General features: G+C 30.6%; 2 protein-coding genes and 1 long non-coding RNA gene across 3 annotated transcripts; 1 reads left to right on the forward strand and 2 right to left on the reverse strand.

Moving 5' to 3' along the window:
* Positions 1-1694: 1694 nt before the first annotated feature.
* On the reverse strand, positions 1695-6068 carry LOC11415837 (phosphoinositide phospholipase C 2). The gene is made up of 9 exons (XM_003600732.4): positions 5701-6068; positions 4630-4826; positions 4402-4537; positions 4047-4289; positions 3716-3951; positions 3286-3403; positions 2872-3024; positions 2662-2748; positions 1695-2247 (listed from the first exon to the last, which is right to left on the reverse strand). Exons 1-9 carry the CDS (start codon positions 5953-5955, stop codon positions 1954-1956), a joined length of 1719 nt encoding a protein of 572 aa, XP_003600780.1. The 5' UTR covers positions 5956-6068; the 3' UTR covers positions 1695-1953.
* Positions 6069-11390: 5322 nt separating this feature from the next.
* Positions 11391-12082, forward strand: LOC120579379 (uncharacterized). The gene is made up of 2 exons (XR_005645179.1): positions 11391-11640; positions 11757-12082. It is a non-coding gene; the product is annotated as an uncharacterized lncRNA (long non-coding RNA).
* A 2280-nt stretch (positions 12083-14362) lies between these two features.
* LOC112420209 (uncharacterized) lies at positions 14363-15190 on the reverse strand. The gene has a single exon (XM_024778931.1). The coding sequence runs from the start codon at positions 15188-15190 to the stop codon at positions 14363-14365; it is 828 nt and encodes a 275-aa protein (XP_024634699.1).
* Positions 15191-15697: the final 507 nt, after the last annotated feature.

The following is a 15697-nucleotide window of genomic DNA, read 5'->3' on the forward strand; positions in this document are numbered from 1 at the left end:
ATTTAATTCAAAAGCGAGGATCCGAATTTCGAAGGATCTGAAGAAATAAATGCGAACTAGTGATCCTGAAGTGGCGTTTTTCAACCATTGGAAACAAGATTGAAGAGTGGTGTCACTATCTTTGCATGTATCATTCTTTTATCTTTTGATTATGTTATTGACCATTATCATGTGTAACTAAACTCTTTAGATTATGATTGAATGATGAACTTTTATCGAATTGTTTGAATCACGCAATCTATGAAGTCATTTTTCAATGCAATATGAATTATGTTTGTTCAGTATATCTTGATCTTATTGTTTTTGATTGTTTGATCGCTTGTTTAATGATTCTAGGTTATATATAGATATTATCATTGGGTTTTGTAACCTAATTTGGATATATTGTTTTCTAAAAGTAATTGGCTCTGACATAGATATAGCCGTAATAAATTGATGATATGATAGGAAGAGTTAGATATAGATAAAATACGGTGTTGAATGATTGTAGAAATATAAAGGGTATTTAAATATCATTCTTACATATCACCTTTTTTCTCTCATAACCACTCTCACATACTCTCTTTATTAGATATCTGGTTTTAAATTATGCACAATCCCTCATTAGATGCAATTGTCACCGTCTTTACCTATACAAATATACAGAATCCTTCCATTGTCACCCAACTTAGTCCAATCATTCAAACTCTATGTAACCAAACATTTTCATAAGCTGTGTTTAACTAAGGATATTTTGGTTTAATTTCACCTTTACCTTATCTGATCCTACATTCCACTTATCTTGTCCTTCAGTTTTTTCATCTACCAAATTTTCTTTTAGTTATGTTGATTTCATTCTGAATCAACTAACAAATATCTAATTCCCACCATAGATTGACGAGCCAGGAAGATTTATTGCTACAAAAATAGTAAGGTTGTTTTTGTATTTGTATTTCTTCTTCACCTTTTAAAATATTTGTTCAATCGCTCATGGAAAATACTCCCTATCTCAAAAGTAGAAGTACAATGGCATTTAGCAATAAGAGGTATGGAAAAAGTGCAAGCATACATAAACATGGGGAAAGAATAAATAGACAGAGGGAATACTGCCCAAATATTAACATTTTAGAAATTGATAATATGGAACTCAATATGTTGTTTTTAACATGTAGTAAATTTTGTTTGACACCACTTGCGGTATTAGAAATCCAATTTTATAAGAATTTGTTCATTTGTGAAACAGTTATGCTAGTCAAAAACCAAGTGGTTGTCATGAAATGGTTAATTAAGTTTTTATTTAAGAACTTTTTCGAAAGAATACCGGCTCAAATCCGAACGGGAACAATAATTGTCAAACTTTACTTGCCTCTCACCCAAATTCCAGATTTGTAAGGCCCCTTTTCCCTAAAAACAAAGGGTGACCAAAAAAAATTAGGCTAGTTGAAGGAGGAGCTTCTTAGGCAAGCCAGCTCATTCAATTTGAGTTATAGTTGAAATCCTCCAATGTGTTATTTCCTTGATTAATTATGACATTGAATCATATGATTATTGTATTTCTTAATATTTTGATTTATATAATAAAAGTTTGAATCAATGCATCATAAAAAAATTCGAATAGTTGAGAAGTTCAGTGTAATAATTATAATTTTAATTGTTATCATAAAATATCAAAACATGTTATGAATAACAACAACACCTATTTTCTCAAAATTTTGTAGTACTCAGTTATAACTTATTTCTGCATTCAAGAACAAAACATGTGAAACTTAAACCTCTACTTTGTTAAGGAGAATGTTCACATCAGGTGTCTCACAGTAACACATGTGAATATCCTCACGAAACCAATTAAACTTCAAGCTAACATTCTCCTCTATCAGATATAAACTTAAAAGTGTTGACTACTCGTCAACCTACAAGATTTTGAGGGAGGAATGATGAGGCAAGTACCTAGTAGCTAAACTTCTAAGCTCAAAATCAGATGAATTCAAAGCGCATGAGAAGCTTTACATTGTTGTATTTATCTCCTTCGCGGGAATGTAATGGAACTGCTCGAATTCCGTTTCTTAGTTCCCACACAGGTAAGCATGTTTGTCCACCAAAATCATCCTTCTCAGACATGTCATATTCATGAACTTCTATGCGAAGCAGCGCCAGCTCCGGAACAGAAAGCGGGAATTCGAATACCTCATTCCAAGAAGGCAACCAACTATTATCTGTTGACTTTGTTTTTTTCATAACAGTATCAAAAGGGACTCCAGCAATTCCAACCTGCATAAGAGTTTATCAATTAGAGTAAAAATGATAGAAAAACCGAAGAGAAGTTATCACTTATTATATTCATATCTAATAGACTGCAAGGAAGAATTAGAAAAATATATGGATGCTATAACTGGAACATAATTGTTTGGATAAAGCTTAATTAAGTACTTATAACATAAGCTTTTATCATATATGTGCTTATGCATAAATTATTTCAATAACAAAGTAAAATTCCTTGCTTAAAAGCTGTTTTCGTAACCTATCATAGAGAGCTTATGGAATTAAGCTGAAAACAGCTTATGGACATGTCATAAGTTGTTTCTATAAGCTTTCACAAACACACTCACAAGTTCTTATGTTAGTAGTTAAGTTCAAATAAAATAATTCATACAGGCCCATAAATCATCTTAAATCTTAGCATACCCTTGCATAGAAGTCTGGAGATGAGAATTGATCAAAATGTGTATGCTTGAAATCATAATACCATCCTTCTCCCATATATACAGTGACCTAATCAAGAGTAAGAAAAGCATGACCTAGTTATAATCAAGTCTAGAGACACTTGAATGACGGACATGTAACATAGTCCTTGTAAAAGTCACTACTCAAATCTCAAAGCCGTAAAGGCCTCACCTTCAAAGTAGTTTTCGATGGCAAATGAGCTTTAGGATCGAAAACCTCATTATTGGGACCAGTTTGCAATAGAAAATCAGGTTTTTTAACAAAACCGCATCCTCCATTGGCTTTAAACATTCCTTGCATCAACCAAAGAGATCTCCCATAACCCTGCCAAAGTACCACCCACAGCAAAAATAGTATATCATAAGTAAATAATATATGTCTTAACAATGTCTTGATACAGCTGAAAGGAAGTATTAATCAATTCTCACATCCTCACCACAGAGAAAGTCAAGACAAAAACACGAAATAAACATTGATTATAAATCATGCTTAAAAAGTATTGCCCCAAATTTTCAATTAGTAGCCGTGCTAGACCTCACAGGTTTCTTGTTATATATTGAAGCTTGCTAAAAAAATAAAAAATACCTGCATGTTAAATGCAACCATCTGAGCTCCATGCATCCAACCAATTAATGGATTATAATTTGATGAGGTAATGCGTGTACCTTTCGGATACACTCGCAATATATTCTGCTGAGTGAACCTGTCAACAATCAGAGGATCAATAACTCACATTTCATTTGCAAATAAAGAACACATCCTGCAATGTGTTTGTTCCAAAGCTAATTGAATATAAATGCTTAATATTTGTTTCAATTTTAAACGAATGAAAAAACCGTTCGATATGTCATCTAAGAAGACAGTTGGTGAAACCATTGTCAAGGACAAATATTTATCTCATATTTCTTTAATCCGGTAACAATAAAAGGATTGAATCCAGAGTCAATGCAACAGGTAAAATTATACTACATTTTCATTACAAAGACTTGTAGAAAGTTCAATATCATACTAATACCTGACAATTTCTTTTCCATATGTTTCAGCAGCCTTTTCGAGCTGTGACTCACTTAAACTTAGACGTCTCACTTTATCAGGCTCCACTTTGAGACATTCCACTATTCCACCTTTAGGCTTCCCAGCATGAATAGCAATTAAGCATCTGTAGTCATCTGATGCATTTTGGCGTGCCTTTTCCGCTTCATCGGAATCTTCCTCCTCCTTAAGATCATCTTCATCGACACCACTGTTTTGCTAAATATAGAAAGCAATAAAAATGAACCAACCAATCTCACAAAAAAAATTAGATGTCCTTGCAATTTATATACAACATTGAGCAAATATCAGACCTTGTAATCAGCTATAGTACCGCCTCTCAAACTAGGGACTTCTTTGCCCCAAGCTTCTTCATCACCTAAAGGCTTTCCCTTCTGTGATTCCTCCTTTTCCTTTTCTTCTTTAGCTTCAAGGAACTCCTTAGGCGGCTTGGTTGATATGATAATCCTTTTTTTAAGTGAATCAGGTGAAGGAAATTCCTTCAAGGTTTCTGAGGTAGGACAAAACAGTATGTCTCCAAATGTTTGAGTAACCATCTAAAATTTGAACAGGGCTATCAACTGTCAGCTACTATAATTTGTTGTGTTCAACTATTGAACAAAAACAACGTTTAACAATAAATCATAGTATCAATTCCAACTAACTAACCTGAGCCACTTTGGCCTGAAGATCAGGAGTAAGGTGGTCTTCTAAGGTTATTACAACCGGATATTCAGATGCAACGAAGGCATACTCCTTAATAGACAACAAACATTTGATAAGTGCCACAGGAGTCGTCAATGTCCTGTAAGATTGCATCATTTTGTTGTCATTAGTAAAATACATGGATTTATCTTCATCAAATTGTTGGAGATATAATTCAAACGGTAAACTTACATTCCATGAAGGACATCAACATCATCCTTAGAGTCGTTAGGCCATATATCCAATTCAATCACTCTAACACCTCTCTGAAGTGCTTCGATGATGGGGGCATCACTGCAGTCACTACTAAGCTGATTTCCAGTTAGATATGAATTATGACCAGTGAATATGTAATAATGTGACAATGGTAAACTCATATCTTGGTGCACCTGTAATCACACAAAGAAACAGCATTAAGTAAACAAACAACATTATCTCACCAACATAGTTCATAAAAATTACAAACAATATAATTTCAATAATTCAACACTCAAGTGCATGTTTGGATCTGCAGTGAAAAAAATTGATTTTGAATGAATTGATTTTAGTGTTTTTTCACTTCTAGATGCCTTATAAGTGCTTTTCAAGTGCCAAAAGCAACTCAACTCTATAAATTATGTTTGGCATTTTTCAATAAATCAATTTTGGGGACTAAAAGCAATTCTACTTGAACCTACTATTTGTAGCCTTTGAATCTAGAATTGATTCTAACACACAAATTTAGAATTCAACTCACTTGTACATGAATGCATCCAAACACAAATCACTTTATCTACAACTCACTTTTAGTCGGAATCAATTTTATGGAATCAATTCACTCAAAATCAATTCTTGCCAAAGCAGAACCAAATATACACTTAAAAGTGAGTTACATTACATGTAAAGTGGTTTATGTTTGGATACAATAACGTAATAGTGAGTTCGTACATTATACCCAAGAGCAATGCAAACACGTCAAAATCACTTTTACACCTCTTAAACCAATTTTGTCTACTCGAAACGCAGAAACAAACATAGGCAAATGAAGTTTTTTTCAGTTATAGAAATTCATGAAGATGATCCAATATATATTATGAGTTACAAATCTACCATTTACAAATGTAATTTAATAGCCAACAAGGTTAATTAATATAAAATTTAATGATTAAAAGCAAATCAATAACACCAAAAAGAAACTGAACAACTATAAATTCAACTAAAATCAACCAAAAAAACACAATCAAATTACTAGAAGAAAAAAAAAGTAAAAGAAAAAAGGATTACCTCAGTGGAAGGTAAAAGAGGAGGATTATTATCACCAAAGAGAAACTTGAAGAAACTTTCAAGATTAAGATCTCTATGATCAATGATGGCTTGTGTTTCTTCTTCTGTGATTTTCTCTTCTTTCTGCACCTCAATCAGAAAGCTTCTGAGGTGAGATGCTGTCATGATCCCGCCTTCATCGGAGTAACGATGATAAATCTCTTTTATCTCCGGCGGTGCCTCCGATACGCTGTGTTTTTTCGGTTTAGAAAACATTTTTTGATTTCTTTGTTTGTGTTTTTTCACACAGAAAAGAAACACTCTGTGTTGTGTGTGTTTTTAAGATTTAAGATAAGAAAAACTGATTAACTAACTACCTATAAGCACAGAAAATTCTGAAGAAATAATGTTGTTGGGACCTGTTTGGGACCCACGTTGCAACCTAGCTACTTTCAATTCAATGAAAATGTTGGACATGCATGGCACATGGAATCCTTGGATTGAATGAAGTAACATTATTGTTTGTATTGCATCTAGAATTAGATATTTTAAAATCCAATGAAATTACTAAGCCACTGATATACTTATTGAAGCTACTATCTGGAGAAATGATATTTTGTACAATTTTTGTGATAACTTTCTCTCCCATATTTATATATAGTTTGTTCAAATAACACAATTCTATTAATATATTTAATGATGATTTGCAATTTCAAGAAATCAGATACACTTAGGGTGTGTGTTCACATGAGAAAGATTAATCCTTTTCCACCATGGGAAAGTTGGATTCAATGATTAGATTAAGTGAAGAACATATTCTTAACATGTTCTCTCAACACTAAATTTTTCTTCACACTATCTTCCAATAATTTAAAAATTCTGAAAATTAATTTTCAGAAATTAAAAAAATATAAAAAAATTCAGATAATTTTTTGTTAAATTCTTTAATTCATTTATTGAATGTTAGAATTTTTTTTTGAATAAAAATAAAATTTTGGAAACTAAGATAAGTTTTTATTTTTCTAAAAAGAATATATTTTTTAATTTCATAATAAAATAAGATATTCTGAAAAATAAAATAAAAATCCTAAAAAATATATTTTGAAATTAAAATTTTTTATTTTTCCAAGAAAATAAAATTCTGGAAAATAAGGTTTTTGAAATAAAATTCTGGAATTTTTTTTCATTTTTTCAAAAAAAAAAATTCTAACATTCAATAAATGAATTACATAATTTAAAAAAAAATTATCTGAATTTTTTTCGATTTTTTAAATTGTTGGAAGATAGTGTGAAGAAAAATTTAGTGTTGAGAGAGCATGGTAAGAATATGTTCTTCACTTAATCTAATCATTGAATCCAACTTTCCTATGATGGGAAAAGATTAACCTTTCCCATATGAAATGCCACCTACACTTAGAATATCATTGGCACATTCACAATCATGATATTTTAAGGTTCATGAGTTCAATTAATAAATTCGATAAGATCAACTCTCTCAAACACGTGGAAATATCTTTACAAATACTTAAGATAATTAAATCATGGGAAAGTATTAAATTTTTGTAAGAAGCATAGAATAATAAATCTCTTCGGTGCCAAAAATCAGAGGACCTAGATATTTTTGAAATAAAGATCCCGTCAACATACTTTTCAAAAAAAAAAAGAAAAAATTGAAATAAAGTCATGGGACCTAGATCAGAATTCTAGATGCAGCTTCTAGTAACTTACGTGTCAACTGATTTACACACACAAAGCCTCTTTTTACAAACCTACCTCACTCACTCCCACTATATATATATCTACAGCCTCTCTTTCATAAGTAGGGTATGCAGCCCAATTGTCCTCTCCTTCAACTTCTATGTAACCAAAATATGCTCTTCAAATTCCATGATCATCAAACCCTCTTTTTGAGCCCCTGCTGATTCTCTTTTCCATCTACATGCTTAGATCGATGAGCAATTCAATAAGTAGATGTAGCTTGGGTGCATCATATGTTGGAGATCTGATGCTACAAAGATCGATGAAGGTGACTTTTGTTTTTCCATCATCTCCTACATGGTTTAATGGTTCCATCAAGAATAATTTTATCATTCTATCAAGTGTAATTTCTTTGATTAACTATGTCACAGAGTCTTTGTCTTGATGGTGACAAAAATTTATTCAAATCGAGTGTTGTTTCTTCTAGCATACGGATTTTGAATTATATCCAAAACGACTTATGATGTTTCTGCCTGCCAAACTTATGCGTAGCCTCAAGGTCGTACATCCTTTTGAAAAAGTAGGTGGATTGTTCCTCATGAATCTGTTTGGAGTTTATCAGCTCTTTCATGTTGATTTCGTCTTCCTTAAAGAACAACGTTCGTCTATGCCATTATTGTTTTGTAATTTAACAATTGTGATTATCTTGATTATTAATGTAATTTATAAATATTTCAATATGTATTCATTTATATGAATAAAAAGTGAAAGATTTTGTAGTTTAATACGAATGTATTAGAAATTAGTATATTGTCCTCTTATACCAACTTGTAAAAAGGTGAAGGTATTCTATTCTATATGTTAAAAAAATAACTATTTCAAACTCATTTTTATAAAGTTGTGATTTTGACCCTCTAATAAAAAAAATAACAATTTTGCTCTCTATCTTTAAGAAAATGTCTTTCTTTTGACTCTATCTATATAAAAAAAAAAAAAAAAAAAGGTTCTTTTAGCCCTTATTTAAGAGAAATAAGCTATTTTTTCCTTTATCTTTACAAAATGTTGGGATTTTAAACCTCCGTTTTGAGATAGGTGGCGTCTTTTAAAGAATTTTGTAATATTTTGTAAAGTTATGGAAAAAGTTGTTATTTTTTATGAGACGGTCAAAATCTCAACTTTTTAAAACTTAAGAGATTAAAAATATATTTAAGCCTTTTTTTTTTTTTTACAATAACCAACTCAAACTTCTGATTTTTTTTTTAAAACTTTTATCATGATGTCTTTATGGTAAATTGAAAAAGTTAGATTTCTAATATTATGTTATATAACAAAACCCATTCTCTCAATAAAATAAAAAATCAAATCTGTATCCATACCTATTCAACATAACATAAAGTCCATAAATAATGTTTAACAAAAGATGAATTGTACCAAAATTCAAACCAATCAAACAATTTATACCACTTATGTGTAACTTGTCCTGCAAAACATCGTAATTACATCTCTAAACACTTAATTAAGTTCCTAATAATTTTATCTTTTATATCGTAGATGGTAAGCTGAGCTCATGGATAAACTAGTGCCACTGAATTTTAAGAGGTGTTGCAGAAAAACAGATGGTAGAAACTTTCTCAAGATCTGGGACAAGGATTCAGAGCAATCCATAAAGTTTGATAATCTAATTGTAGGAATGTTTCAGCCACCTCAAGACTTGTACAATCTGCTACGGGAGCAAAAAGGTTGTACTTGGAGAGTCCATATATGACACTCTAAAATTCAAAATACTTGCATTAACACACACATATGAGGTTTGTTAGCTTAGATCAACAAAACACATGAAGATCCAAGTTAGCAAAAATGCACCTTTTCATTTGGACCAAAAAATCAATATCCACTAGTTTGAACCAATTTAAAGTAAAGGATAATTTAGTAATATCCCTCAAGCTAATTGGAAGGGAAGGAAGATGAACAAGAGAAAAAAGAGGAGTAGTGATATATGTACAACTCTTTGATAAACTTCTATGACAACTTTGATTTTCTCTCATTTGATTGGTAAAAAATAATAGAGAGAAAAAGGAAGAGAGAGAATAAGAAGATAACGTGAGTATGAGAGAGAAAATTGTCAAAAAGTTGTTAGAAAATGATTGTACAAATATCATTTCTCAAAAAAAGGGATGAAGAAGAAGAAGATCTTGTTTTTAAATTTGAAATTTTGATATTTAGGTTTTTTCAATTTCGTCCTTATGAACATTTGCGTTTTTGATTTTGGTCCCTCAAACTACCCACTTATCATTCTATCAGTCCACGTAAGCCACAAACGACATCTCAACCTTTGTCACATCGGCCTTCGTTTGCCAGCACATCGTTTTTTTAACAGAAGTTGACGTTAGGGACCAAAATCAAAAAATTAACAACTTACAGATATTATTTTAGAACAAAAAAAATACAAGAACGAAAACCAAAACACGCGAACTTACACAGACGATTTACATATTTAAACCTAGAAAATACTAATTAACACATTACAAATTCACACTAGAAAATACTAATTAACACATTACAAATTCACACTCAAATTGGTGTATATGAGTTACACAAGTCCCACATAATGCAATGCATATTTATTAATATCAAGACCACGTGCATGAACAAATGACACTGCTATATCACTTGGTACCTTTTAAATTCGAACAAATGTCAATAGACATGGTGCTATGTTGGTAATTTTTAAAATAATAGAATCATTTAGAATATAAAGTTGCAATTCTTCACTAAGAGTTGTAACTCTTTATGGAAATCATTCATATTAGTTATGTACTTCTTTACTTATACTTACAATTCGGTTGCTTATTTTATAAAATTGTCTTTTCCCTTCAAAACCATGGTACGAAGTGGATCATATTTTATCTTGTGAACTCAGTTCAGTGTGTTTCGACCATTTTAAACCAGAAAATAAAATAAAAGTATTGATTGGGTGTGCTTTTATAACAACAACTTTTTGAATTGGATTAGATTTTGAATTCATTTTTAAAGTCGAATTGATTCAGACTGAATTTTAGATACCTTTTCAAAGTCGAATCAAACTGAACAACAAACATAAATATTTGTGTTTTGAGGATCAAATTACAACAACGTAATGTTACATCAATGTCACATCATTCAATATCATTTTAATCGTTGATTTGAAAACTTATATCATATAAATTATGCATGTATAAAATTTCAAAAATATATAATCTTTTGATACGTTGTTGATACTCATCAAGATAAATGGTGTTCAATAAAAACATATAAATCATAATCTTGATAGATCTTAATAGTATATCAAATGATTTTATATTTATTTAGAATTTTACATTGAAAAATCAAGGAAATTTTAATAAGATAAGAGCATATAAAATACTTTTAAAAAAAAATAAAAAAATTCGTGACAAGCCAAAATTATTAATTTTTGAACTCAAAACTCTTAAAAAAAACTCAATTTTTTTTCATCTACACAAAAATATTCAAAGCCCATATAAGAACAGTAGAATCTTGGGTTTGATCTATTACACATAGGCATTCTTTTAATAATTTTATTTAAAAAAATGATTAGTGTTTGATCAAACATATATAAAAAGTTTTTTTTCAAAACACTAAATCATTTTATTTAAAAAAATTATTTTATTGCGTGTATCATTTTATTTAAAAAAATTATTTTATTGCGTGTATGCCAAATATTTTTCATTTATGCTTGTGACCATAATCTCGATTAATTATAATACATCATATATAATATTTTTATATAAAAAAATCACATGTATTATTATTATTATTTTGGTCAACTATATATGACTCATGCTTTTAAAAAAAGATAACTATGACTCTTTCATTAAAAACGAAAAAGATAACTGCAAATCCAAGTTCAAGTCACACACTAGTCACTGCTCAAAAAAGATAACTATCTAGATGATTCCACTCGTATACACTCACGTCACACACTACTAGTCATTCTCACTCGCTCCCACTCCTATATATACTCCTTATTTTCTCTTTTTGAGAAAATATTCTTTACGTACCTTCATAGCCCAATCCACTCCTCTCCTTCAACTTTAATGTAACTAAAATTTTCTCCTTTATTTCCATGATCTACACAACCCAGTATTTTAACCCATGTTGGATCTCTTTCTGATCCATATGCTTAATTCGTTGAGCAAATCAACAACAAGATGCAACATCTTTGCATCATATGTTGGACATCTAATGTTACAAAGATCGTTGAAGGTGGATTTTGTTTATTTGTCATCTCCTACATTCTTCGTCATCAACTCGATTGTAATTTCTTTGATTAACTATGTCATAAGATTTATGTCTTATCGGTGACATATTTTTATTTATAGGATCTCCAAATTTGTTTGCTCGATACAACACAAATCTGCAGAGCATTTTGAGATGTTTTCAAAGTACTTTGAGATGTTTTCAAAGCATGTTGAGATGTATTAGATTATTTTATGATTTAATAGTTGTGAATTGACGGGTCTCCTAGCATGTAGAGGTGTTTTCAAAGCATGTTGAGATGTATTAGATTATTTTGTGATTTAATAGTCTTGATTTGATAGATCAAGATAAATTAACAATTGTGATTTCTTTGACTAATTATGATGTACTTTTTTACATCCATTTTTTGTATTTATTTAATGACCACATATAATATGGGTTTATTTTATTTATAAATAACTCACTCATAGATTATAATAATTAATAATGAAATAAATTTTTATAACCTTTTTTAAATTTTAAACTATTTTACAACAATATAGTAGTATAAATTTTATAATTGTTGAATATAATAGATACAAATGTTATGCTACTTTAAATATGATAAATTTATATTAATTAATTTTTTAAATTTATTTAGTGGAATTGAATCTAGATGATTATGATGTCTCAATCTTATGTACGGCCAACTATCCATTTCTTCTAGGAAAATGCTTTATGTACACTGTATTGGCATGTATACACCTTGAGATGAGGACATAAATAGAGTAATATAATAGATGTAATAAATTGATGATGTGTGATAGGAAAAGAAAGAAAGATGAATAAAAAATAATACAGTTTGTAAAAAAAAATAAAAGGTGTCTAAATATTTTAGAGCTATTTTCCTAGGAATCAAAGGGCGCGCAAAAAAGTTAGGCTAGTTGGAGGAGGAGTTTCTTGGGCAAGCTAGCTCATTAAATTTGAGTTGAAAATCCTCCAATATCTTATTCTTTTGATTATTTTTTTTTAAGATGAGCATCAAATCATTTCATTAAAAAGATAAAAAGGGATTAGATCAAAATCTTTTCAAAAGTAGAAAATCTAAAGTTTGACACTCTCAATTTATTCCTAATGTACTCCCACCTAACAAAGTCATGGATAGTATCAAATCAAAAAAGGACTAAAGAAGACAATGTTAAACCAAATTTTGCAAGGTTATCTGCACATACATTTCTTTTCCTATATATATGAGAGGCACAAAATCTCATACTATAAGTGATATCTAAAAAATTCTCCCATTTATTTTTTGAGCCCCAAGGAACCACAAAATTTGATTTGAAGGCCTGGATGATTAAATGGGAGTAAGATTCAAGCCAAACATTAGAGAAACATCTAATTCAATTGCAATCATTGCAGCAGACAACTCAGCATATAAAGCATTACTAGGTCCTAGAAACTGAGAAAAACCTCATGTTGTGAATTCGTCAAAAATCACACCAATAAAATACTTGATGTGTGGAGAAAATTAACTAAGCAATCAATATCAATGTGGATGACAGTTATAAACACAAGAAAAAGATAGAAAACAACGAGAGAGAGAGAGAGAGAGAACACGAATTTTTTTTACCTAGTTCGATCCTATACTGACCTAGTCTGGGGTGAGAGCAGCCCTCCGTTCAATATAATGATGAGTAACTTTACAAAGAGATGTTAAAAGGGTTACAAGAATTAGTCTTCAAACCTAATCTCTTCATGTGATCAAGAGACTCAATCCTAATAGTGTTTCTCCAAGGTGAATCAATCCCAACCCTAGTGTTTGTTGACTAGGGCAAACTCTACAAACCCTAGTTTTAGGGTTGGCTTCTAAACCCATGTTTTAACTCTTTCTTTCTCTCTCTCAAGGTTTACATTTGATACAAGGTCTATATTTATAGTAAAACCATCTCTCAAATAATTGGAACAAATCTCAGCCCAAAAATATGTTTCCTTTTTATTTGCTGGCAAAATCGGGCACCAATTTCTACCATTCGAGCGCCGATTTTGCCGTATGAGAAGACAATAAAACCAGTCAAAATCGGCCACCAATTTTACCAAATCGGGCCCCGATTTTGGCACTTGCAGAATTTCAATTTTGAGTCACTATACAACACCTCCTATGCAAGTTCCCTTAGAGTGTCTTTGGATGAGGGAATTCAAATACTTTGATGTGAATTCTATTGTTTGCATAATAATTTGAAGAATTTTTCAAAATGATGGAAATTTATGAAGTATTTTGTCCAAGTTAAATTTAAAAAATTTCAAATGACACCTAAAAGTTAAGAATTTCAAAATTCTTCATTGTTATAATTTTTCAAATTTTACATTTTGGTCCTCAAATTTTCAATTTGATCCCAATAAATTTATAAAAAATTGCAAATTGACCCCTCAACTTTTTCAAAAATTATAATTTGACCCCTCGATTTTTTTGAAATTTGAAAATTGACCTCTAATTTAATTTTTCAAATTTGGCCCAAAAAAATTAAAATTTATAAAAGTTGCCCAAAAATTATGACAATTTTTATTTATTTATCCATCCAAACAATAATATTTAGGAATGAAAGCTATTAAATAACATTAGTTAATTATTAATGATATTAAAGAAAAATATAAAATAAAAATGGAGACTTATAATTATATTTTCGATGACATTAATTTGACATTCTGATGCACCGTATATTAACGGATGAAATTGATACATAACAACGAGTCAATTTCTTTCAGAAACATTAGCATTATGGGGACATTTTTTCTTGTTGTGTCCCTCGTTCCGGCAAATACTACATCTCTTTGGGTGTCTACTACTCTCCCTTAGATCCATTTCAGTATGAATTCGAGCATATTGTGGACAACCTTTTGGATCCCTCCACATGGCTGGATTATGGTGCAATTCAATTCCGTCATATTCCGGCCAGTAGGATTGAAGAGGAATTGGTTGGAACTCCTCTTTGTAAGTGTTGAAAATATATTGTAATGTGTAACGGGGAGACACATACATCATGAAGTCATGGTGAATTTTTGAACAAGCAGCTATGACATCTGAACAAGGGTAATGTAATGCCTGAAATTTACCACAATCACACCATTGTTTGTCAAGGTGTACCATGAATGTTCCTGTTGGTCGGTCGCTTGGTGGACGAACCAGCTCCTGGACACTGAAAAGACTATGTCCCCGATTGTGAATGTATACTTGATGAGTATTTGATATCGCTCGTTGTTTGGCAAGATTATCCATGACTACATCTGAGTAAACTTTACCAGATGTCATCATTGCTTGGGCCTTACTCCCTCTATTTACGAAGAGTTCAGTAGATCTGTAATAGGTTTCCTGGACAATTGGCGTGATTGAAAGATTGCGCACCCGTTTTAGTACATTGTTGAAGCACTCAGAAATGTTAGTTGTCATGTTTCCCCAACGTCTCCCTTCATCATGTGCTTGTAGCCATTGTTTCTTTGGAATATCATCGACCCACTTCACAACATCATCAGACCAATCCCTGATTTGGTTCCTGTAGTGTGTGATGCTTGGTTGAGTCATTGAGTATCATGAAGTTAAAAAATTAATGTTGTTTAGGACTTAAAAAGGTAAATTATATATGCATTATTGTATTAAAAAGAATATTAACCCATATTTGTTATTTTTTTTCTTCATCTCTGTGTTCTTGAAAGTCCGCAGAAAGTTTTAAGAACTTTAATCATTTTTTAATATAACAAAACAATTAATAAAAATTTAAAAACATTCAACGGTTTGTGTCAAAAAAAAACATTCAACGGTAAAAAAGAAAATGAAATAGAAGAAAGAATAAAGAAAAAATAAAAAACAATATGAAAACAAAAAGAAATAGAACTCTACGCAAAAGACAAAACCAAAACATTCTCTCCACCTTTCCAAAGACACGTGTCACTAATTTAATGGAATGGTTGTCAAAGTAAAAAAAAAAAAAAAAAAAGGATGGTAGTAGTGTATATAATTTGAAAACAGTGGTACTTTGGTATATATTTATTTTAGTAGTGCTACAATGGTAAAAAGTCCCTTATCTATAAA

This window comes from Medicago truncatula, chromosome 3, assembly GCF_003473485.1.
Source record: "Medicago truncatula cultivar Jemalong A17 chromosome 3, MtrunA17r5.0-ANR, whole genome shotgun sequence".
In the NCBI taxonomy this organism is placed as follows: domain Eukaryota; kingdom Viridiplantae; phylum Streptophyta; class Magnoliopsida; order Fabales; family Fabaceae; genus Medicago; species Medicago truncatula.

Excerpts from the sequence above, each read along its gene's own strand:
- LOC11415837 (XM_003600732.4), bottom strand. The coding sequence starts at position 5,955 with ATGTTTTCTAAACCGAAAAAACACAGCGTATCGGAGGCACCGCCGGAG. Across the intron at positions 3,025-3,285 it reads TGGTTGCATTTAACATGCAG|GGTTATGGGAGATCTCTTTG; the intron begins GTATTTTTTATT and ends GTACTTTGGCAG. Across the intron at positions 2,248-2,661 it reads CTCCAGACTTCTATGCAAGG|GTTGGAATTGCTGGAGTCCC; the intron begins GTATGCTAAGAT and ends ACTCTTATGCAG.
- LOC112420209 (XM_024778931.1), bottom strand. The coding sequence starts at position 15,190 with ATGACTCAACCAAGCATCACACACTACAGGAACCAAATCAGGGATTGG.